The 25,688-nt window shown below is 42.2% G+C and overlaps 1 protein-coding gene across 4 annotated transcripts in view; it reads left to right on the top strand.

Moving 5' to 3' along the window:
• STARD13 (StAR related lipid transfer domain containing 13) overlaps nucleotides 1-25,688 on the top strand; it is a 237,237-nt gene that overhangs the window by 194,691 nt on the left and 16,858 nt on the right. For 2 of the 4 annotated variants that reach the window (XM_030308969.1, XM_030308962.1), the window contains exons 4-7: nucleotides 7,246-7,309; nucleotides 16,610-18,003; nucleotides 19,119-19,289; nucleotides 20,360-20,576. In XM_030308969.1, the coding sequence (XP_030164829.1) occupies nucleotides 7,246-7,309; nucleotides 16,610-18,003; nucleotides 19,119-19,289; nucleotides 20,360-20,576 (1,846 nt within the window). The remainder of the gene's footprint in view (nucleotides 1-7,245; nucleotides 7,310-16,609; nucleotides 18,004-19,118; nucleotides 19,290-20,359; nucleotides 20,577-25,688) is intronic. The other 2 variants (XM_030308978.1, XM_030308986.1) reach the window with 1 other exon arrangement.

Raw genomic sequence — 25,688 nt, 5'->3', positions numbered from 1 at the left:
CCCCTCCCCCGTTCATGCTCTGTCTCTCTCTGTCCCAAAAATAAATAAACGTTGAAAAAAAAATTTTAGATTTCCTTCTATGTTATCTTCCAGAGATCTTATAATTTTGTGTTTACATTTAGGTCTGTGATTCATTTTGAGTTAATTTTTGTGATGGGTAGAAGGTCTGTGTCTAGATGGATTTGTGTTGTGTGTGTGTTTTGTGTGTGTGTGTGTGTGTGTGTTCAGTTGTTGCAAAAAAATTGTTGAAAGGCTATCAGTAGAAGGTCCGTGTCTAGATGGATTTGTGTTTGTGTGTGTGTGTGTGTGTGTGTGTGTGTGTATTTTGTTGCAACAAAATTTGTTGAAAGGCTATCAGTTCTCTATTATATTACTTTTGTTCCTTTGTCACAGATCAGTTGACCATACTTGTGTTGGTCTATTTCCAGGCTCTCTATGCTGTTCCTTGGATCCATTTTTCTATTCTTTTACCAATATCATACTGTATTGATTACTTTAGCCTTATAGTAAGTCTTGAAGTTGGGTAGTATCAGCCCTCCAACTTTGTTCTTCTGCTTCAATATTGTGTTGGCTGTTCTGGGTCTTTTGCCTCTCCATCTAAACTTTAGAATCTGTGTGTTGTCTTGTTATTTTTTGTTTAATACCAGAAATTTTGAACACTATAATGTGGCAACTCTCAAAATCAGATCTCCTCTCCCCAAGGTTTGTTGCTGTGGCTATAGTTTAGTGACTTCCCTTGTTGTGGCTATAGTTCAGTGACTTTCCTCAGCTAATTCTCTGAAGTCTGAATACTTTGCTATATATTACTACTGAAGTCTCCATTTGGTTAGCTTAGCGGTCAGCAAATGATTGAACAGGACTGTCCTTAAATGCCTTGAACCAGTATGTCTCCCAGCCTTTATCAAGGGCTCTTTGTGCATATTGGGCTATGGTTTCAATGTTCCAGGAGGAAGTTGATAATTCTGCCTTAGCCTTTATTTCCTGCTTGTGCAGATCAACAATGCCAAGCAGAGGTGAGAAATTAGGACTTTGTTATGCCTTTTCTGGGTATGCACACAGTTCTTCGTATGTGCTTGGCCTTCTAGATTCCTAAGAATATGTTAGAACTTTTCTAAGTCCCCTATGGACATCTCATTCTTGCAGCTATCCTTTTCATTCATTTTGGTTCACATCTTGTTTAGCCCAAATGTTATCAGCGGTTCAGGCAGCTATGATGTTAAATAATTGCTGCTGATTGTTTTTGACAAACACCCTGGGGGGGAAACTGTTCTCAGTGATGAGCTCAGAGTCAGGTTAAATGAAGATAAGCCCTGTGAATGGGGGCCATTCAGGCAGTTTCCAGGCAGCTCAGATAATGACAGTTCTTTAATAATGAAGCTTTTGGGGAGCCAAGCCCATTCTGCCCTCTCCAGTGGCTGCTAGGCTGCCAGTTTTCATAGGTACTCTGATTGTGATGCTGTTGTTTTTCAAAGCTTTTGCAGAGCTGAGGAAAGAAACATGAGAATAGGGCAAGGTCAGATGCCTCAAATCTCCCTGTTCCCACGTAGATTCAACCACTTTTCTTAAATAGACAGTACTTGGATGGTTGCAAGCCTTTATTACTTTCCAGAGTTCTTAAAAAGTTGATTTTGACAGTTATTGCCAATATTCTTCTTACTGTTATAGAGGAACAGAGCAATGAAGACTTTTATTCCACCATTCCCACCGATGTCACTCACTTGCAGTGTTTTTTATTCAGCTTTATTAAAAGTGTAATTTACATTCAAAAAAATTCACCAACCTAAAACCTACGATTTGTTGAATTTTGTCAAATGTATATAGTTATGTGACATTCACCACAATCATGATGTAGAACATTTCCATTATCTCAAAAAGTTCTCCGTTGCTGACATTTGGCAACCACTGAACTGTTTTCTGTCACTGCAGTTCTACCTTTTCTAAAATTTTGTATAAATGCAATTATATAGTGTGTGCTCTTTGTGTCTGGCTTCTTTTACTTAACATAATGCCTCTGAGACTCATCCATTTTGTTGCATGTATCAGTTGTTAGTGCCTTTGTATTTTTGAATATTTCTTTATATGTGTATACCACAGTTTTTATTTCCATTTGTCAGTTAAGGGACCTTTGTGTTATTTCCACTTTGGGGCTGTTTTCTAAATAAATTTGCTGTGAACATTCAAGTACAGGTCTTTGTATGGGTGTACGATTTATTTCATCTTGGATATAACTAACTAAGAGTAGAATTGCTGGGTCATATTCTAAGAATATGTTTAATTTAGTAAGATATTACCAAATTGTTTTCCAAGGAGGCTGTATCCTTTTGGAAGTTCCAGTGGTTCTATGTCTTTGCTAAAACTTAGCGTTGACAGTGTCTTTAATTTAGGCATTCCAGTGTGTCTTATTATTTTAATTTGCATTTCTCCCATGACCACTAAGCATCTTTCCATGTGCTTATTTGGCATTTGAATATCTTCTTTTAGAACTGTATGTTCAGGGGCATCTGGGTAGCTCAGTTGGTTCAGCATCTGACTTTGGCTCAGGTCATGATCTCACAGTTTGTGAGTTTGAGCCCCTCATCGGGCTTCACATCAGGCTCTGTGCTGACAGCTTGGAACCGGGAGCCTGCTTCAGATTCTGTGTCTCCTTCTCTCTGTCCCTCCCTGCTTGTGCACTCTCTCTCTCTCTCAAAAATAAACATTTAAAAAACGAACTGTATGTTCAAATATTTTGCACATTTAAAAACTCAAGATTGTTTGACCTATCATGGAATTTATTGTGGAGTTCTTATGTATTCTGGGCACAAGTCCTTTACAAGATACAGGTTTTACAAATATTTTTTTTCCAAGAAGAGGAGCAACTCTTAAAGTGCAGGCAAATATCTGGGTTCAGGGGAGATAAAAGGACCCAAATCTATGTAGTCAAATCTAGTTTGTTTGAGTCTCCAGCTTTAGAAAATAACAAATTGACCTCTTGTTTGTGTCAAAAAGTAGAAAGCATATTCAAGCACGTGACATATAAAGGATGAGCCCTTTGATGGCTTTTGTGTATGTAGGAGATCAAAAACTTTTGCACAGAATAAAAATGTTTGTTTGTGATTCCAACCTATAATGGAAGAACAGTTTGTTAGAAAAGTAAATTTTATAAATGACAAGCAATCCTTACCTAAACAAACCTGTTACAGAGTTGCCAGATGAGCAACATCGACTTATTTAAGCTCTTCTGTACCTCATTATATATCCAAATGAGAATGTATGTATAAAATTTACCTCACATACCACTCTTAGGTCTTAGGCAGCAATGGACACATGTGGAACTGACCAAAAAGATAGGCTGTCAGTTATAAGAGCAAAGGCCAAGCCCATGCTAAAGATAGCTTCAGACTAAATGATCAGTTTCTAATCCAGGGTTGCTTATTATATTTGACACTAATGAATGTGTAGTCAGTGGGTAAACTGGAGATGGCTGAAAATAAGGGGAGTCATCAGATATTTTTAAATAAATGAGTGACATGAGAAAAATTGAGAAATAGAACTGGTTTTAATGTAAAGCATTTGAATTGGTAGTGAAACCAATTAAGAGGCTATTGCCTGACTTAGGTAAAAGATGAGAAGGCACCAAAATAGGGCCAAAGAAGAGGCAAGATTTCAAAAATACCACAGAGATGTAATTGACGGGACTTGGTAATCAAATGAATACAGACCTTAAAGAAGAAAAGTGTCAAGATGACTCCATTTGGCTGGCCTACTTGGTGATGCTCTTAATCAAGATAAGACAGTAAGTATCAGAAAGAAGTTTGGAAGAGAATACGATGAGCTCAGTTTTGAAAGTTGAGTTTGAAGGGTCAGCAGAACCCCACAAATGGGTGAGATTAATGAGTAGTTAGAAACGTAACTCTGGGGCTCAAGGGAGGTATCTGGGTTAGAGAAAGAAGATTCTATTTTAAGATGGGATAATATATTTCAGTATATTCACGCAGAAAAAAAAAGAGCAATGACTATAGTCTGAATCCTAAAAAATATTAATAGTTAAGGGGCAGGTACTACTTGGTGACAGGAAGGAGATAGTGTTTAGAGAGATGAGGGAACTCAATCTTAAATGCCAAAGAGAAAAGTTTCAAGGAATGGAGAGTGGGGATTATTGCCCATTACTACAAACAGGTCTTTGCTAAAAAGAAGATATGGAATTTGGTGATCAAAAAGCATTGGTCAAAACTGGAAATGGCCTAAATATTCACCAGCAAAAGAGTAGATAAACCAATTGTATGTCTTTATACCATGGAAAACTACTCTGCCATTAAAAGGAATGATTACCGCTATACTCCATAAAATGGATCAATCTCAAAAATATTGTGTTGAGTGAAAAAAAAAGCCAGACACACAAAACTACATACCATATGATTCCATTTATATGATAACCAAGGATTGGCAAAATCAGTCTATGAGTGATAGAAATCAGAAAGAAGATGCCCTGAGGGAGGTAGGAGGGGATGTGGTGGTGAGGAGAGAATTGATGGTAAAGGAGCACAAGAGAACGTTCCTATGTGCAAAAATGTTCTTTACCTTGTTTGAGGGTAGTTAAAATTGCCAAAACTCATTGAGCTGAAAATTTAAAGCCAGAGCAGTCAGAATACAAAAGGAGTCATCAAAGATAGGAGATTGAACACCTGAATTTTCTTGCTATCTAAATTCCCACTGATTTAGAGAGGCATTCCTTTACAAAAGCAGATGTCCATACAAAGAGAGACACCACAACTATAAAATTTTCAAAGCAGAAAAACAGAAATGATGTAGTAGAGAACTTGGCAAGCCCAAGAAATAAAAGCTAAGTGGTCAGTGAAGTAAGTCATAAACTCCAATAATCCTAAAAAGCTCAAAAATGGGGATTGACATTTAAGGGAGACTAAAAAGAAGACGGTTGTTTGAAATTCTGTTTTAAAGTAGATAGAGCCCTGGATTTACTCCCCCAGTTTATATCTAGGTGACTTTTCTTCCCCACCATCAGCCCAAAACCGGAAGTTGATTGCCTGGAGAGGCTACAACAGAAGTTCCCTAGGCTGGGGGAACACTAGACATAGTTGAAGGTGAGGCACTCAAGTGAAAATGGGAACTTCAGTGACAGTGATATTTATGTTCTAAATATTGAGGTTCTCAGGCCTCTTTTGTAGCTCAGCCTCAGCATATTAGAAAACACACTCAAGAAAAATCTGAGAATCTGAGTGCTGAGAAATCTGATCAGCCCATGATAGTAAAATAAAATAAACTAAAAACAAGGGCAGCAAACCCCCAACTAGAACAGGTAAGAAGGCTCTGAGAGAGACATCACCAAGGAAATTAGATTACTAGAGTAACACACTTAGGGAGTTAGATAGCTGAGGAAGTATTTGAGTTTGAATTTAGGGATAAATACATTGAAAACTAAGGAAACAAATAAACAAGACACTTATTAACTCCTAGGATAATGAAAAGTTGAGAATGGAAGCAAAATAATCAGAGTGTGATATACATGTGAACAGCATTTACATGGTCAATAATAAATATAATAAACACTGAATACTGATTTATCCAAAAAATGAAATTATGACATAACTATAATTATAAAAGATACAGTGTACAAATGTGGGGTAGGCAAGGGATGGGGACAGGTAGTAAAAAAAAATAAATCATCATGCAGAGAATAAAGTCTATAAATAATGATTTGTACTGAAAAATCAAGAAGTAACAGCATAAACATGTTGTTAGAGGTAAACGCCAACAAAGGAAACAGGCAAAGAGTTGCCCCCAAAGAGGCATAAATGAAAAAGGACAGGAGGGGTAATGTGTGACTCTTCAAACCATATGCATTCAATAACTATGATTTTTAAAGTGTAATCAGATAAAGTAAACTAGTAAAGGTATTCGTAAGAGCATTTCAGGAAATTACATTGTAATGGATTGAAGAGTGAATGAATATTGAGACTGTTCTCGGGCAATTGAGTAGTGTAAGGAAGGGAATATTGGGGTAGGTTAGTACAGTTGCTTGATGGAAAGATTAGGATTGAGGGGAAAATTGTTTGTGTGATTATGGTGATTTAGGTAGCTAACTAATTGGTTAGTCAATTTGTTCAAGTCAGGGATAAGCTTAAAGAGAAGAAAGCAGTCAAGAGAATTTGCTGAGGTGAGGGAATAAATAAGGTATCAAGGTCCCAGAAGAAGTGGTAGATGTTGAAATAAAAAACAAGATGAAAGGGTTAGCTTTGAAAAAGAAGAGGAACATCATTTTTTTTATGATGAAGGAAAGGATTATTAAAAGAATTTATGTCTGATAGCTTATGTTCAGCTATATTTTCTCATTGGCAGCAGTGGCTAAGTTCTCTGTTGTGGGACTGGGATATTTTTCATGATCTGAGATTGGGAGCCAACCAGACAAAAAAATGAAAGGAATGCTGAGTAGCAATTTTCAGAGCCCAGCTGAGGATGAAAATCAAAATGTATTTATTCGTCAGCCCGGTCTGCCATAACAAAATACCACAGACTGAGTGTCTTAAACAACAGACATTTATTTTCGCACAGTTCTGGAGGCTGGAAAGTCCAAGATCAAGGTGCCAGCAGGGCTTGGTCCCTGGTAAGCACACTCTTTCTGACTAGCAGACAGCCACCTTCTCACTGTGTTCTCACATGGCAGATTGAGAGAGCACGAGCTCTCTGGTGTCTCCCCTTGTAAGGAACCAATTCTGTTGGATCAGAGCTCTTTCCTGTGACCTCATTTAACCTCAATTACTTCTTACTCCACATACAATAACATTGGGGGTTAGGGTTTCAGCATACGAGTTTGGGTGGGGACACAATTTAGTCTACCACATATATAATTCAGCACTGAGTTATCTTGCCATTTAACCCAATAGCCCAAGAGTAGGGGAGAGGACAGATGGTTAAGTTGATCTGAATTTGGGGACTAGCATGATAGAGGTGGCAAATGAATGGAGGGGCTGGTGAAAGCAGGGCTAAGATGACTGTTCATGCATTCCAGGAAAGGAGAGGGAAGCCAGGAAAAGACTGGGTTTAGATTAGGGGATGGGTAGGGACTGGTAGGCTGGAAAGCCAACGGGACCCTTTGCATAGCATACCTTGAGTGGGTACAGTACTTTGTTGGGACATAACTTTTCATTTCTACACTTTCAACTTCATTGGCAATAAATGAGAATCAATCTGAAAAGAAAATTTAGGCTTATTAGTGGTAGCAATCACCACCTTTTTCTTTCTTTTCAGACGACTGCATACATTGAACAAGTGTGCCTCAATGAAACTTGATGTGAACTTCCAAAGGAAAAAGGTAGGTGTCTACACCTTACTAAGATCATGGTTTATGTTAACAAAAGAAGTTTGCATTCATGGATTAAAAACAACAGGAACCCAAGCAAAATTCTGAAATGCCTGACCATCTAGGTTTTCCAAATATCCCAGCTCATCATAACCATCATAAATAAGTCCCATTATAAATCCAGGCTGAGTTCCATTTGTTTCACCATTTCACTTTGTTTTCATTTTGATCAAAGAGTTTTGCTGAAAGATATAAAATGCCTTCTCCGTGGTCATCTTTTCAAAGTTTCTTTAGTCGTAAGTATCCACTCCCCATCAGTCTCAAGTACTCCACAGTGATGCGTAGATTAAGCGAATGCAGAAAAGAACCCGTGGGCCCGTGCCAAATGTCTTTTGCTTCATCCTGTTCCATAGCATTTTATTTCCAAGTACCCTGGAAGATGTGCTCATCCGCAGGCAGGTTCATTTCATAATCAGTGAGGGGTCGTGTGGAGTGTGGCAACAAGATGCGGGGCCTGCCTCCTCTATACCATCCCTCCCACTTACACTCCTCTCTGCTCACAAGGAATTTCGTTCAGTTTTAAGAGTCACTATGCTCCCTCCATGTTCTAGGACTAGCATGTGCTATTCCCTCTGTAGGAATGAGACTGGACACTTCAGTTCTGAAATAAAGCTGTACTTTATTGAGCACTTACTGTTTTCGAGGAGCTATGTTATGTGCTTGCCATACGTGATCTCATTGAATCCATTGAGGTAGGATCTCTGTTTTCTAGACAAAGGAAATAAAACTTGAACGGGTTGTCATTTGCTCATGATCTTTAAGCTAGCGGGAGAACAGAGTTTCAAACTCAGGCATGCCTGACTCCAAAATCAAGGCTCCTAATAACCACTGTCGCTGAAAACCCTCCCTATCCCTCAGTGAATTGATCCTCTTGGGAAATTCAAAATTAAGATCGTTGACTACTTTTTTCATTTCACATCTCCAATATGTAACAAGTCAAGCCACAGTATATTTTGAAGAAGCAGAGAAAACATCTTTGAGTCGAAAGAAAGTGCTCTTTATCCTGGTCTACCCAGAGAAATCATTAAATCCAATGGATTTTAAGTCACTCTTGAGTAACCTGATCTTTAAAAAATAACTTGAATTTGAATTTCTATTCTAAAATAGCACCCAAAGGAAAAAAAAAAGCAAATGAATTTTGGTTGACCTCACCTTAAAAACAGTTTGGGGTTTGAGTAAGAAACCAAAGATTTAAGCTAATGAGGTAAAATGGTGAAAAACAATATCCAGAGAAATATTAAAATATGAGCAATTTGTCTAGGCCAAAGACAAATTAAAAATGTGGAAATAAACGTCCCAACAGCTGTCTGGCTGAATAGACCCCTTGAAAAGCACACACACGATCTGAAGCGTGAGCATCAGATGTTGTTTTGGTCGTAACACATGGTTCTTATTAACCTAACACAGCCACGCCTATGTGTCTAAAGCATGGCTGATCCGTACGGCTTCCTAGACAGGTCTGTGTAGCTGCAGTGTACTACAAAAGGCAAAAACTAATGACATGATTTGTTTTCAGCCAAGTGGAGTGATCAGATTCTCACCCTATCACCAGCTTTTCAAAAACCCACACGTGAGATCGGCCGGAACAACATTTGTTAGGCTGGTTGTGTGTTACCTTCACAAAAGTTCCTCTGTAAATTGGTCACTTCGGTATTCTGACATTCTTAATTTATTCCTCACGTTGGATGTAGCGGCCCTTACCCTTACAGCCCCTGCTCAGCTAGAGGCCTCACAAATGCATGCACTGAAATAAAATACGGCTTTGCACTCAGTAAATTGAGAAGACATGGCCTGACTTCTCAAATAAATAATTTCAACATGTGGTCTTCACCACCTTGTGAATCTCAATAATGACCAGCATCTGGGGCTGTGGTCTAAGCAGTTATGCAGGAGACCGTGTGGGGGTGTGCATTCCTGTGATCTGCCCCTTCCACAAGTCATAGGCTCACCCTTTATTTTACTGCACCAAAAAAATATAAATACATACATAAATACAAGCTAGGACTAGGTCAAATGATCAAACGTAGAAAGTGAAACTTGAGAAGAAGCACCATGTGACACTGCAGTCAACTTCGGAATTCGTTTAGTTGGAAGAAAAAGACAACCAGCAGCATTTCCTCTAGGTATGTCCCCATTTTAGGCAATCTAAGAAATAAAAATATAATCCTTATCTCTCATCTGCAGAGGCCCAGACATGATTCATTCTGTAGAATATCATCCCCAAATTGCCTAAGTGTCCATAGCCCCAGTGGTTCTTTCTCCCTTTGGGATCAATGAAAGGGCTACACGTGCTCACCTAGCAGTTTGTGTGGGCAGCAAACACCCACATAGAGCATGCTCTGTGCCAGGCGCTATCCCTCCCCGTGTACTCCAAGTCACGGATGCACAGGGAGTAACTTGCTCAAAGTCACACAGAAATAGCAAGGTTTGACCCCAGATACTCTAGCACCAAAATGCCCCTCCTTGCCTTTCAAAGAATTCACAGGGGCCCCTGGCTGGCTCAGTTAGTCGAGCATCTGACTCTTGATGTTGGCTCAGGTCATGGTCTCGCAGTTCATGAGTTCGAGCCCCGAGTCAGGCTCTGCACTGCAAGTACTAGGGATTCTTTCTCTCCCTCTCTCTGCCCCTCTCCTGGTCTCTCTCTCTCTCTCTGTCCCTCAAAATAAATAAATAAACATTTAAAAAAGAAACTTTAAAAAAATAACACAAAGGGGGCACCTGGGTGGCTCAGTCAGTTAAGCGTCAGACTTTGGCTCAGGTCATGTTCTCACGGTTCGAGGGTTGGAGCCCCGCATCGCATCGGGCTCTGTGCTGACAGCTCAGAGCCTGCTTCAGATACTATGTCTTCCTCTCTGTCTCTGCCCCTCCACTGCTCATGCTCTGTCTCTCTCTCCCAAAAATAAATAAACATTAAATTAAAAAAAAAATAACAAAAAAATTCAGAAATGTACTGGAGTCTGAGGGGACTTCTGGCACTTGGCCTGAGGCCTGGAAGAGTTTCCTCTGCAATACATACAATTATAATGTATTTTTATTTTTGTTTTTAGAAGAGGGATGTTTCTTGCCATCTGCACAGAAGTCCATGATTTATTTAATGTCCTTGTAGAAATGCAACTCTGGGTCTCTCACAGTGAATGTCCTTGCTCTGCTTTGCATTTCCTTCTCATTGGATTTTTTTTTTTTAATTCTGAAGAGTTTGATGGGTTCACCCAAGAAAGAAAAACACGTATGCAAACAGATGAGGATGGTGAAGCCTCATTCATACTTACTTGGGCACACACCTTTCTTGGACAACAAATGGCTACTTGTAAAGCCCCAGGAAAAATGAAATCACACCTGCCTCCCCCTCTCAAGATAGTAGTGCAAGATTTTCTCTTTGTGGGAGAGAAAAGTGATTTATCAGAGATTCAAGGTAACCTTCCCTGTCTCTGTGAGAGTCAGGTAGAGAAGAGTATTCTCAGTCTCGGCCACACACCTCACTGAGACACTTACTAAAACCCAGGCGGGAGGCATTTCTGGAGACCCTGAGGACACCAGCAGCTCCCCTGCCTCCGGCTTCAGGCTCCTTCCCCTGCAGCCCTGCAAATGGTACATTCCAGCTTTCGAACAGGTGGACTCCACCACTCAGCTCCCGTTAACCTGAATGGAAGATACACTTCTAAATTTCTACGTAACCGTGGATTAGCTGCCTCTTGCAGCTGTCGACCTGTGTGGGCTCCTGTTTCCAGTGTAAAGATCTGGCCAAATGCCATTAAAATAAAAAAAATTAAAAAGAAAAAAAACACCTTTCTTTTGCAATGTCTGTTTGGCATTTGTCTCTGAGGAATATATAATTTCAACTCAGAATGTTCCCATTTTTCGGAAAAGCCAAAATATCATAATTTCATCTAAATTAAAAACTCCAAGGCACACACAGAGCTACTTGTTCTCAGAAAAAGTGTTTCTTCTTCATCATTACCTACAAAATTCACACTTGCTTCACGATGACCTTCAAACTCCCCATTGGTTAGTGTTTATGTGGTATGACTTTCGTTCAAAGTTAAAGTTGAGACCAAAGACTCCAGTAGGCTGTCTGTTAAATGAGGAAAGAGACGGACATATATGCTCACAAGGCTCTTCCCTACGATTTCCCAAGAGAGAAAGGCTGGCTTCAAACGGTTCTGGTTAAAGTTATAGTTTTAATAAAGCTCTCTGAATCATGACCAAAGGTGGAAAGCAACTCAGAAACCATGACTAATTGCCACCTTGCAGCCAGCATCTCGGGGCCTGGATGCTATCAGCATTTCAAAGGAGCTGCAGCTGTTGTCCAGGGGCCCGGTCTCCTCTCCCCTCCACCCCCTCTGCTTTTCACACACACCCCAGTCTCTCCCTCCAAATTAGACACTTCCCACTAGCTCCAAACAGCAGAGTCAAAAGAGAAAAAAATTACATCGTATTCCAGCATTCGCTTGACTGGAGAGTATTACAGTCTCAAATTGAAGATAATTGCAGGTGCATATCCTAGAACCATTAGATTTTTGAGTTGGAAGGGATGTTCCATCATCTCCTCCAGCCTCTCATCCACTACAGGATTTACTTCCGAGAGCCTTGCTCATAGCCCACTCAGCCTCTGCCTGTGAGCATCTAGCCACGATGAGTTTGCTGCACTGCAGGGCAATTTATTTTCTTTCTAATTACTGGAAGTCTTCCACACAGTAAGCCGAAAGCGGATTTGATGTAAACTCTCACCCATTGGATTCTAGCTCTTTTCTCTGCAGAAGCACCGAGGGCTCACTTTTCACACAGCAGCCCATCGGCTCTCAATCCTCTAGACTGGGGGTCCGCAAACCACTGTTCCTGTTTTTGCAAACAAAGTGAAACTTGCATTAGAACACTCATTCTTCTGGCTCTAATAGCAGAGTTGACCAGGTATGACAGGGATCACATGGCCCAGAAACCTATAATATTTACTATCTGACCCTTTACAGAAAGTTTTCTGACCTCTGCTCAATCTTGAACAGTTTCTCAAACTGTCTATGGTGAGTGACTTAGGGTTTTTTGTTTGTTTGTTTATTTAATTTATTTTTACTTCATGAAATTTTATCTCATTAAGAGGCCACCATTCAGTTCTGTTAAGGTCTTTATACATCCCGATATCACCAGTCTCTAACAACAATAAGTAGCTTTACATTGTACTTTAAGGTTTACGTGGCATTTTCACATATAATCTCCTTTGGCTGTGTTGACAAATCATGCTGGATTTATATTGCTATTTTTCCCATTTACAACTGAGATAGTTGACTCTCAAAAAGGGTACCTTGGTCAACATTACTTAGTGAATTACCTAACATGAGTTCTCCTGGCTCATTCAAGTTATTCTTAAAATTGACATAACTTGGAGGCATCCTCCAGAGAGCTCTCCTGTAGTTGCATTCAGCCTTTTGACCACACTCTTTGGTGTGAACTACTCAACCAGTTACCAAAAGAACTCTCTATAGCATCCAACACGGTTAGCCATCTTGGTCACAACGATATCGTGAGAATCTCTTGTCAGTTCTTTTGCTGAAATCCAGACACTCTGTGTCTGGATTTCCATGGTATACTAAACCATTGAGATGGGAGATTAAGGTTTGTCTGGTGTGTCTTTTTCTCATAAGTACATCTGACTCCTAGAGATTTCCATTTTGCATTCCTAAATAATCAAGCTATTTGTTTTTAAGCCTCAAAAAAATTATCAAACAGAGGAGATCTCAATATCTCTTAATCAGTACACTTCCACAATTACTGGAGAGTCGGCTGTATGCACGTTAAGTCTGCTGGGCCCTGAGTGTTTAGAAAAAAAAAAAAAAAAAACAACTTAAACTCTAATACAGTGTGTTTTTCATATTGTCAGTCACGACACGTTGGTGAGCTGTGAAACAATTTTGGTGGGTAACAGACAATATTAAGAAAAATGGACTAAACTAGATTATAAAATATGAGTAAAAACAAGGATAATATTTATATCATGAGCTTGGTTATTTATTCGTTTGTATGTTTGTTTATTGTAACATGTGTGTGCCTTAAGTTGTGATGGAAAGTTTCTTATTGTATGTCACTATCAATAGGTTGAAAGACTGTGCCCTGGTGGAAAAACCAGACAGAATCATGTCACTGCCCTTTGGGACATACTATGATAATCATATGCACAGGATGCTAAAGGAGAATGGGTGTTTTTTTTTTTTCTTTTTTCTTTGTTTTGTTTGTTTTTTTGCTTTGGTTTTCATTTGTTTGTTTGGGTTCAAAAGATCTAAATACTGCAAAATTTCCCTGAACTGCTGGCCGTGTTTTCCAGGAGTTTACCACTTTTTCACATGCCTTGGTTGGATTGTAAATACCTTCCTGTTGCCCAAAGCTAGTATAATAAACCCTTAGAGTCTAGCAGATGGGGGCAAGCTTTCCATTGCCAGTCCACAGTGCCCAGCTTGGCATCTTTTCTTGACCAAAATAAAGGAATCCTTATCCAACTCGTATGTGGTTTTCCAGCATCAGTAACCGAGTTTGGGCTAACTTGAGAGACATCATTGGAGCCCACGCTAAATATCGTAGTTTCTATTTAAAATATATACATTTTCTTTAAAAATATATCCTTTCTTTGCCTTCTCAAAACATATTTGCTGAAAGGGCTTTTTCAGAATGCTAACTTAATATCAGCTTCTTTTCACTAGCTTCCTGAAATGTGATCTGAAAATCCAGTGAGCTCACCCTTCAACCTTTATGGTGCCTGATACATAAGTGGCTCTCAAATGTCATGTCTTACTGTGTATCAATCACAGAAAAAGAGAACTCTAAAATGCTATAAAGAAAGTATAACTTTGATTCATCACCCGAGACCCTTTCCTTTTTTCCTACGTGTACATCTTTTTAAACTCTTTTGCCAAAGCTTTATATGACTTTTTTTTAAACTGAAAGCTAATTTCCCACTGTGATCCCAACGCAATGGAATTCTCCATTAGTACCTCAGTTTTTACTTTCTTCCACCTTCCACCGTATGTGAATGTAACCGCTGTACGTGAATGTTCAAATTTGTCAGTTAGTCCAGCCCATGTGAATCTAGATTTTCAAGAAATAAGTGAGAATAGGGAGATGGCAATATTTATTGCCTGAACATCTATTTACTTTTTCTTGAAAGGAGAATATATCGCAAAGTTAAGGGGGGTTAAAGTAGACATTAGATATGTAAAAAGATAGGTAAGCAATCTTCTTAGATAGACAATAAGTAGATAAGCAATTTAGCCAACACTGGAAAATAACAAATACTCCTCTAATGAGGGCCTACTAAATGCATTATTTCATTTAGCTCCCTCAGCAAACCCATGAGGCAGAACCTGTTTTTAGTACCATTTCATGAGTTGATGGAAACTTTGGAGAGAAGAAGCAATTTGCAAGCAATCACCTAAACTCTTAACTGATACTACTAGAATTTGGAACCAGGTCTTAGAACCAGATGTCAAAGTAAAATAAATTTAATTCAAATAACAAAACAGTATTGAGCAATTACTATGTGCTTGACGTTGGAGAGGTTATAAATGTGATTAAGACACAGAAACACAAGCCCTTCTCTTGATGAGCTTACCTCTAACGACTGAGAGTGGGTTCGAGCAGCATGAGCTCAAGTTATCATTAGAGTAAGTGCTACAACACAGATCTAACCCAAATGCTGTAGGAGCTCTGGGCCGGAAGTAGTCATTGCCTTGGAGCAGTGTGGGAAGGCTTCGAAGAGAATGGGCCAGGGAGCGGGGAAACTGGGAGGCACAACTAAAGTGAGACAAGAACAGGACACTGCAGGCCGGTTGAAAGGGCTTTGAATGGCCGTGCTAAAGACTTCTAGGAAGGCCAAGGGAAGCTGAAGGCTTTGAAGCTGGAAAATTACATGATCATATTTGGATTACACTGTGGAAAGCTGTTTAGATGGGAAAGATGCTGGAGACAAGGATTCTAGCCAGGCTTTTACTGTAACGGACCCAGACAGAGGTGTCAAGGGCCTACACAAAGGGAATGAGAGGGAAGATGTGAAGGAGGGAACAGATTTGAAAGTCGCTTCAGAGTTGGGTCTTGGTAACATGCAGGATGAGGAGGGGGAAGAAGCTGACGAATCCACTCATCTTGGAGGGAAATTATTATTTTTTGCCCTAGGTCCGGGTCTGTCCTGGGCCACAAGGGTTGGCAAAGGTAAACGAGGACATCTCCGGCCTCAAGGAGCCCAGACTCTCATCTCTCAGGGGGTTTCTACTCAGGCAGCACCCAGACAGGAAGAAGAAGTGTGTGAGGTGCAGAGTGTGAGTCAGGGCAGAGCACTGGGGGCTCAGCTGCCCGGCAATGCATGTCCTGCGAAAAGGCATTTAGATTCAGAGTTGATCAAAAACAAGCAGGCTGGCCAAGCAGAGCCGGCTGGATTGGACTCTCCTCAACTAGTGATCTCTGTAATGGCTCCCAAGTTTCTACTTAGAGGAATTCAGTGGATAATTTTGGCATTAATTTGCGCAGGGAATACATGGTAAGAATCAGATTTGGGAGACTAAGGTAAGGAGTGTTACTTTTGAGATAGATTGACTCTGAGGTTCAGAAGAGGGAGGCTGGAGGGGCGCCTGGATGGCTCAGTCGGTTAAGCGTCCGACTTCGGCTCAGGTCATGATCTAACGGCTCACGGGTTAGAGCCCCACATCACACTCTGTGCCTACAGCTCAGAGCCTGGACCCTGCTTCAGATTCTGTGTCTCCCTCTCTCTCTGCCCCTCTCCCAATCTCCCCCCCCCCCCCTTCTCTCTCTCTCTCTCAAAAATAAAAAACATTTTTAAAAATTAAAAAAAAAAGAGGAGGGAAGCTGGAACTATGGTCCTGGGGCTCAGTGAAGAGGTTTCAGGAAAGAAGTCGGTGCCTTTGATGGCAGGATTAAGTTTCTGAAAAAGAGAGCTGCAGGTGTTTTATATTTAGATGTCTAGTCAGATGGTAATTACACCTCTTCGTAATCAGTCAAGGAAAACTTCTCAGAGAGGAAGGAAGGACTCAGAACCTCTATGAAAATTAAAAGGAAGAAAGCTCAGCAGGTTGAGAAGAGATCCAGTAGGCACAAGGGAGGAGGAGGGTGTGGGGGACAACGAAAGATGGTGGAAGGACCGTGGGACAGCCAGAGGGCACGCGTGGAAGGAAGGGAAAAGAGGGGGAGTCCCGTGCCTCTGTGCTCACCCTGCATCCATGCTTCCTGGAAGCGAGCGTCATCTGTAATGTTTTTCAGGGTGACGACTCAGATGAGGAAGATCTCTGCATCAGCAACAAATGGACTTTCCAAAGAACCAGCCGCCGGTGGTCTCGCGTGGACGACCTGCACACACTGTTCCCCGGAGGAGACAGGAATGGGTCATCGGGAGACATTAGGATGAGGAACACCACCAGCAGTGAAAGTGTCCTCACAGACCTGAGCGAGCCCGAGGTCTGCTCCATTCACAGTGAGAGCAGCGGAGGGAGTGACGGTCGCGGCCAGCCGGGCAGCCACAGCGCGGGCCGCGAGCCGTTCGACTGCCCCGGCCAGTCCTGCCCCGACAGCCCAGTCATGCTGGACGCCACGTTCGTCAGCGGCAGCCTCCCACAGTCCCCCAGAGACGTTCTCAGCTACCCCCTCCACCCAAAGAATGAGAAACCCACCAGGACCAGAGCCAAATCATTTTTGAAACGTATGGAGACACTCCGAGGGAAGGGAGCGCACGGAAGGCACAAGGGGCCGGGGCGGACCGGGGGCTTGGTGATCAGCGGGCCCGTGCTGCAACAGGAGCCAGAGGCCTTCAAGGCCATGCAGTGCGTCCCCATCCCGAACGGGGATCTCCAGAGCTCGCCCCCCGCTGCCTGCACCAGAGGGCTCCTGAGCTCCGGCAAATGGAGCGGGGAAAGCAGCCAGTCGTTAAACAGCGGTAGCGGGGTGAGCACGCCCGGCCCCAAGGAACGGAAAAGCCAGGAGGCCAACAAGCGCGGGGGCATGTACTTGGAAGACCTGGACGTGCTGGCCGGGACGGCACTGCGGGACACAGGCGACCAGAACCACGCACACGAGTTCCATTCCCAGGAGAACTTGGTAGTGCATATTCCCAAGGATCACAAACCAGGAACGTTCCCCAAGGCACTCTCTATTGAGAGCCTCTCGCCCACAGACGGTAGCAATGGGGTTAACTGGAGGACCGGTAGCATCTCCCTGGGCAGACAGCAGGGCCCTGGTGCCGGGGAGCCCAGACTCATGGCGTCCTGCCACAGAGCAAGTAGAGTCAGTATCTACGACAACGTCCCGGGCTCCCATTTGTACGCCAGCACGGGAGACCTTTTGGACTTGGAGAAAGATGACCTCTTCCCTCATTTAGATGACATCTTGCACCACGTCAATGGGCTCCAGGAGGTAGTGGATGACTGGTCAAAGAACGTCTTGCCTGAGCTGCAAACACACGACGCACTGGTTGGAGAATCTGGATTATGCCCCTTCCCATCGCCTAATCAGATCACCTTAGATTTTGAAGGCAACTCAGTCTCCGAAGGTCGGACAACACCCAGCGATGTGGACAGAGCATCTCTTAATGAGTCGGAGGCCACTGGGGTCAGGGAAAGGAGGGATTCTGGTGTAGGGGCCTCTCTGACCAGGCCAAACAGGTTGGTGGCATGATTTTCAATCCATCTCGTAATAATCATGGTGTCTTTATTTAAGAAACGTTTAAAGAGCACACACTAAATGCCTGACCCTGTTTGAGGTGATACACGGGATTAGGCTATTCGAACACAAGTATATCTTTTGTGACAAATATTATGGGGATTGAATCCGTGTCAACTCACATTCATTTCTCTGAGTGTTTATCCTTTAATTCGATCTCAGTTTTACTAAATATATATATATATATATATATTTAGTGAGTATACATTGAAAGCATTATGCTAGGCACCATCAGGGATCACTGGTAAGGGAGCCCCAAGTACTTCCCGTGTCCTTGCTGCAGTATTAATTAAACAGCTCCACCTCAAATTTTAAAAGTTTGGTTTTTTTTTAATCCTATGAGAAATTTCTGAGACGCAAGGGTGCATACTTCACAAGTTTATTTTGGCTTTAAAAAATGCCCATTACAGGGTACATTAAAGCTGTTTTACAAAGAGCATTTCAGAAGCACCGTTGAAAAATGGACCCGGAAGAGCTTAAAGCAGCAGAAACAGTAATACTGTACCTGCCGCTGGGCTCTTGTTGAGACAGACATGTGTCTTGTGGTTCCCTAATGTGTTGTCACTTCAGGAGTGTGTCTTCATCTGTGCCTGCCACCTTCAGGTTCCATCTCAACAGCAAAGGAGAGTTAGAATGCAGACAGGACGGCAGTGTGAAATGTTCTACAGTTCCGGAACATTCCACATCTCACTTTCTGTCTCAAGCTCTCTGTCTGCATCTCTCTCTCCCTCCACACACACTTACACATACACTGTCTCAGCCGCTTTCAACACTTTGGGAGCAAATTTAGGAATAAACAAACAAATAAAATGTATTATGTCACTTATTTAAAACCTCCCAACAAAACAGAGAATGACCTTTTCCATTATCAGACTTGAAAAAAAAAAAAAGTTTCTTATGTTCATTCTGTACATTGGCACCTCCTGTTCCATTTGCTTTGTGATTTTCTTGGCTCAAAAACTATTTTGATTAGCTACTTAAAAGTTAGTAACATCCTGTGTTTTCCAATGACATATCCACTTTGTGACTGGCTTCTCTGACGGTCTTTCCGGTAAAGGCGACTCCGATGGAATAGTTTCCAGCTCTCGCACCAGCCTCAGCCGTCCACGGCACCCCACATCAGCAACCAGACAGCCGGCCAGCTGAACCTGCTCCAGCGTTTCTCACTACTTCGCCTCACGGCCATCATGGAGAAGTACTCCCTGTCCAATAAACACGGCTGGACGTGGTGCGTAGTGTGGTCACTTAGGAGGGGATCGTTTGTTCGAGAGCTAAGTACACAGTTGCCAAAGCTTCGGTATTTAAGTTCTGATTTCTGAAGAAGCCATTCGTTCCGATCTCCTGGAAAGCATGCCGGAGCTCTGCCTTACTGTCTGCCTTCTGTGCTGCCGCAGCGGGGACGTGATGTCGCCTGCAGGAAGCATTGCTTTATCTGTAGCTCTCTTGTTAGTTTCCAGGGAAAGCAGTCAGGCTCCAAGAAGGAAACAAAGACCAGCAAATGGTGATTAATAGTGAACAGAGGAATTAAAAATAAACTGGCCATAAAATAATTCTGGCAGCTTGCAAAGAAACAGCTGTCACTCGTACCTTCTGGAGCAGGGCAGAGCTCAACACTTAGAGCGTTGATTCATTCAAAGAGCATTTGATTCTTCAACTACATTGCTGCGTTTACCACACTGGCAAATAAGAACAAGAATATGCAGTAAACCTTTATAGTAAGGAATTGACAAAAGCGTGTGTTGAAACCTTAAGTAAGTCCCTATTTTAGATGAGTTGATGGATTTGAAAAAATATAAAATACGTCATTAATCGTCTTATGTTATATATTATGTAAAGAGAAGAATCGAAAGTGCCTTTATAAAAATATTTTAGGAAGTTATAAATTGCAGAGTCAAATCAATATATGCTTGTATTAAAATTTCCTTTAAAAAGTTCGACCGGTTCTAGAAAAGTAAGAACGTAGCCAAGAAGTGCTTCATCATCTCTCCCCTCCTTTCTCCTCCAAACCCAACTAAATTTCTTCTTCTCGTAGTTTTTAAATTTCTTCTGTCTTACTGGGGACAGTAAGTGTCATTCACGATTAAACTGGAAGGTTGTCCACTTGACTTGAAAACAGAGCCATAAATCCATCCCGCTAACATGAATCATGCTGTTTAATAGTTAGACATCTAACATAGGCAAGGGGCACACACAGTATTTCCATGTAATGTGATTCATTAAGGGAGAGATGTTGAATTCCCCCTGTGTCTGTTGGTTGTTCCAACAAAAGCTTGGCTTCCCTCTTGCTTGCTTTCACAGCCTCTCCCCACAGGCTGCCCCAAGAGGCTCGCGTGACCTGGTTTCTGTGAATTCTAGGTCAGTTCCAAAGTTCATGAAGAGGATGAAAGTTCCTGATTACAAAGACAAGACTGTCTTTGGTGTTCCCCTCATAGTTCATGTGCAGAGAACGGGACAGCCCCTGCCTCAGAGTATTCAGCAAGCACTCAGATACCTGCGTAGCAACTGCCTCGATCAGGTATGGTTGGACATCCCAAACACAGGCGTGCATTTATGGAATGCCGGACCAAGTCCGATCCCTCCAGTATCAGATAAGACGTGCCTCACCAAAAAGAAAAGGCACTGTGATCTTTATATGTCAGCATTGAATTTGACCAGGTTACATCCTTATCAAGCTATTTGAAGGTATTTCCTCACTGGCAACTTGAATGAGGTCCTGAGTGAAAATTCATATTAATAGCTTCTACCTGTGCTGGCAAATTTACATTCCCCAGAAACTGGGAGTTATGCTTTACACTGCATTTCCTTTTAATTATTGGCCCACTGCCGCCACTGTTTTCACGGCATGGTTTCATCCCTTTTCATCATTCTTTCAGCACCATGACCAGGAAAACTTAAACCAAAGATGAATTAATTTATATCTTTTTAAATGTGCAAGTAAATGTTGAAAATGATGTCAGCTAAGTCAAATATCCCCTCATCCTGTAGAATTGATTAAAATGCTAAATAAAATATTCAGAGATCGATTTCTGTCTCCAGGACTGTTTGGGAACCACCATAATGGTGGCCTATGATTGGACCCAGAGTGCATTCCAGTCTGTAATTTACTAGGCCAACTCATTGCTCCTCCAAACTAATACCCATTAGTTTCTTAAATATCCTGCCCCCCAAAAGAGCCATATTCCCACTTGATAAATTACACTCTGGAGTAGTGGGGGTATCTTCAGGTAAGTCTTCTACAGTGGCTTTTGTGCATCATACCCTTTAATACCATGTGAATAATCCATGCCCACCTAGGATTATTTGCACCTTTTAATGATTTACCCTTGGCCTTGGCCTCAGTGAATAAGAATGAGCTGAGCTACATGAACTCACAGATCCTGGCTCCTTATGCTTGTATCTACCCCAAAACTGAGATCACAGTCAGAATCAGGATGGTCTCTTGATGAATCAGATACCACTTTTCAATGGAGCTAATAGAATAGGAGTAACTTCTTCATATGATGCATGATCCGCTTTTTGACTCCCCACTCCTAATTTAGAGAATATACAAGTACACATTTCTTCCATTTATTTCGATGGCATAGTGGAGGGCAGGAGTGGCTGCTGTTACTGTCATGGTGAGGACTATTGTGTTTTGAGAAATGGCTTTAGTAGTTTCCCTGTTATTTCTCAGAAAGAAGGGAACAGACCACTTTTCTATAACTGTGGTGCTCAGCAGATGCCCCAGCATTAACTGACTTGTGAATAACATCTGAATAGAGCAAACCAATGAATCCAGTTACTTAAGCATTATTATTATTTTTTTTTAATTTTAGAGCTTTTACCAAAACTGCACACCAGTCAAAGGTGGATCATCTATGAATATCACAAAACCCAAGATTGTGTTTTGTGGAGGGTAACCTTTTTTTCAGACACCTGTTTTTCCAAGCTTCTCAGTTTTCCTAAGGGTTTACGAGACGCGTCCCTCCTCTTGGCTAATTTCCTTAGAGCTTTTGGCTCTGCCTTTTCCCAAGAACAAAAAATATTTTGTTCTAGACATTCTAATGCATGGCCAGTGAATGCTTCTCAGCGAAAGCTCTATCAAGGGAAAACAGTGTTTGTTCAGGAATACCTAAAGCAAATGCAATCCATCTATGCAGTTGGCTCAATAATAGTAACATTTCTTGATGCCCAGTATGTTCTCAGCATCATACTGAGTGTTTTACATTCACTGCCTCATTTAATGCCATCTCCACCCTGGGTGGGGTTGTCCCCCAGGTGGCAATGGTGGAGCCAACACTCTCTTGAAAAGCCAACTCCAGAGTCCAGGTTTTTAATTTTTTTTTTCAATGTTTATTTATTTTTGGGACAGAGAGAGACAGCATGAACGGGGGAGGGTCAGGGAGAGAGGGAGACACAGAATCGGAAACAGGCTCCAGGCTCTGAGCCATCAGCCCAGAGCCCGACGCGGGGCTCGAACTCACGGACCGCGAGATCGTGACCTGGCCGAAGTCGGACGCTTAACCGACTGCGCCACCCAGGCGCCCCCAGAGTCCAGGTTTTTAAAAACTCCACTCTGTTGTCACCTGTTAGAATTGCTTGTCCCAGTGGATCTAGGGTGATGCCATCTCCAGCATCAAGGGACACTTTGAGAAATAGCCCTAAACAACTCATTGATGAATGCATCGTACCCTTTGTGCATCATACCCTTTGTTTGTTGATGATGTTGGTTATTACATGAGGTGACAGCCTTTCTGTGATAATGGAAGAATCTTTTTCTGGCCCCAACACCTGAAAGCATTGTGTTTCTTTTGGATGATGAGTCTGTTTGTTTAGCTTTTTTAATATTAAAAACAACTGGGTATTTTTTCCTCTCTATATTAGCTGCTAGAATGATTGGAGCCAAATGTATATTCTGCCTGTAGTAAAAATATGTAAATATTTGGCATGAATTTTGTACGTCCACCTCATTTCTGGCTGCCCTTTTCATCTTTATGTTCCTTTTGCTCAAATTTTCTTATCTTTTATCTTTAATTTAATTGTATCTTATACATTTTAGAGATCATTATAGGTCACCTTGAATTCTTTTTTGAGCAAAGTTGGATGGGAGTAAATAAATTACACTACCACTGTTCTACTCACTCCTTTAGTGTAGACTGGAAACCACTCAGGACCCCTGTAGATTCTGAATCATGGATGGCATCAGTAAGACCACTGTTACTTGGTCTAGTCTCCTATCTGAAGGAAAAGTCATACAAATCGAGAGAAGGATGGTGGGCACCGAAATCTCCTCGATCCTGGCTCACTGGCTTATTCCCGGTCTCCATATCAAGCCTCTAACTGTGTTTTCAATCTGGAAGAATGCCTTACTGAGAAAACAGTGTGCTGGCAAACCATTGTGGGCAAAAGACTGATTTCGAGGACATAAATACCGATTGTAAATGTAACCAAAATGAATGAGGCAACCCTCTCTTGTATCAGTCAAAAGTAAGAATCCATAAAATGTCAACGGGACTTTCCCCAGAGCCAGTTAGGACTTCATGAAGCCCTCCACACCTGCAGGGCTCCCCACCTTGTAAGTCCCTCCCCTTCACCATCACAGAGTGTGGAAAGCACACAGAGACCCCCCCCCCCACTCCGGTCCCGGTGAAGAAGGAAGGTGGCAATAACAAGGGCACAAGGGAAAACCAGACAAACACATGGAAAATTAAAACCAGGCTTAAAAGGAAGACTATTCTAGAGACTCTAAGAGCAAACAAAAGCACATAAAAGTGAATGAATCAGTAAAGAAAGAGGGGACAAGAGTAAGAGGGAGGAACATGCATCACTCTAGACCGTTCCTTCTTCACCAGTAGCACCTCCTTAGAACCGAAAAGTTTTAGGTCTGCACAGGATCTTGAGATCTCAGCCCGAGTCATAGGAAGCCAGAGCATCCAGGACATCCTTTCTCTAACTGGCTTCTGTGCTGCCTCCCTTCACATGGTTCCCTTGAACCACCATCCAAGACTCTCCCAAGGCTTTGCCCTGGACCCCGGGGAAGGAGGCTTCCTACCATGAGCTAGCCCCCTTTTCCTCATGCTAAGCATTCACCTCGAACATAAGCATTCATCACCAACGGTTGAGCGCAGCCCCCCGGGGCCCTGAAACATTGCCAACATTTCCCCTCCTACACTCCCAAGTGCAGAACAGTTTATAGATGATGAAACACAGTGTATCCATTTTCACCCTTGCAGCTGGCCGTAGATGAAATAAGGAAGTTCAGCCTTCAATTATGAACCATTTGTATTCAGACATAGCAGTGTGTGAGAGGAGCCTTGCTTTGTTGGCTGAGCTTTTATTTCTGCCCTAAATCAGTGGCGCACAGAAGCACAGGTTATGCCCATCCTGATGAATGTGAAGCCACCGCAGGGAGAGGAGAGGCAAAGCCTGCAGTGCTCACAATCAGAACCCGCCCCTCCTCCCTCCCCCCCCACCCCCCGCACCCCCACACCCTGTACTTAGGAACCTTTCTCTTTCTGCATAAAACCAACCTTTCTTCATTAGCTGAGCACATTTCTGAAGAGGAGGAAATGGAAGTCCTGATAAACATCATTAAGTATTGAATGGATTAGCATAAAAAGGATGCCAAGTAGGAGATTTAATGTTATTTAGATGAAATTTGAATTCTAATGCAGCACTCATGCCCGACCTCTCATTCTAATGGAACAGTAAGTTTTAGAAGCCCAATTATTCTGGGAAGACACTTCCTACTCAGTGCAGGTGCCCTGTGCGCTCTGCCTGTTCATCATGGTCCTGCTGTCTACCTCAGATGACATAAATGATGCTCTGGGGCCTCTCTAGGTTATACTTTGAGTCTGCTTTTTCACAGCTGGGATTTTAGGTGGAAGACAAAAGAGAGGAAAGTAAAACTGGACCAAGGGAACGCTCGCCACTCACCCTTTTACTTGTGAAAGGAGAGATCACATGCAAGATGCTTGTGAAATGAACTCTGCATTGCTGACCACTAGTCTTCCCGTCTTGGAGAGGGTGCTGGAGCCGTGCTTTAGCGGCACACGAGAACGGGACCTGCTGTGGAGCCTGCAAGGCCTCGTGCGAAATGAAAACTTGAGCTTCTTTGTTCATAACTTATTAAGAATTTCAAGACGGTGACAGCAGAGAATGAAACCAAGCATGGGGCCCTGTGTGACTACCAGCAGTGACAGGCGCAGAGGCAAATGAAAGACATTTCACACTCTTTGGGTCTTCCTCATAATGAAGCTGAGGGATCTGGGGCAGCCTCCCATCCACAGTGATGACAAGGCTGCCCTTAGAAGCGACAGCTTTAACGTGGTTTCTTCGGTTCTCTGTTTTCACTCGGGGAAAAAAAAAAAAAATTTTTTTTTCACCAGAAGTGCAAATTTCATCACTCCTTTGAAAACTTTTCAAAGAAATGATTATTGCCAGTCACTCACACCAGCCGCCATGGTTGCTTAATGAAGGTAGGTGGACTTCTCCTTATTCTCAGGGTCTCTACACCATCAGAAGAATCTTCTAGTCACTGTGTCCTGGGAATTTTCCACTGCAAGGAACAGAAGAAGACAGTCCCAAAATGGCGCACCCAATAGGAAATTCACGAGCTCCTGTAACAAGAAGTCAGGAAGTAGGGTGG

This window comes from Lynx canadensis, chromosome A1 (genome assembly GCF_007474595.2).
Source record: "Lynx canadensis isolate LIC74 chromosome A1, mLynCan4.pri.v2, whole genome shotgun sequence".
NCBI lineage: Eukaryota > Metazoa > Chordata > Mammalia > Carnivora > Felidae > Lynx > Lynx canadensis.
Note: the sequence above shows the minus strand (reverse complement) of the source record. Positions and strands in the feature narration are given on the sequence as shown.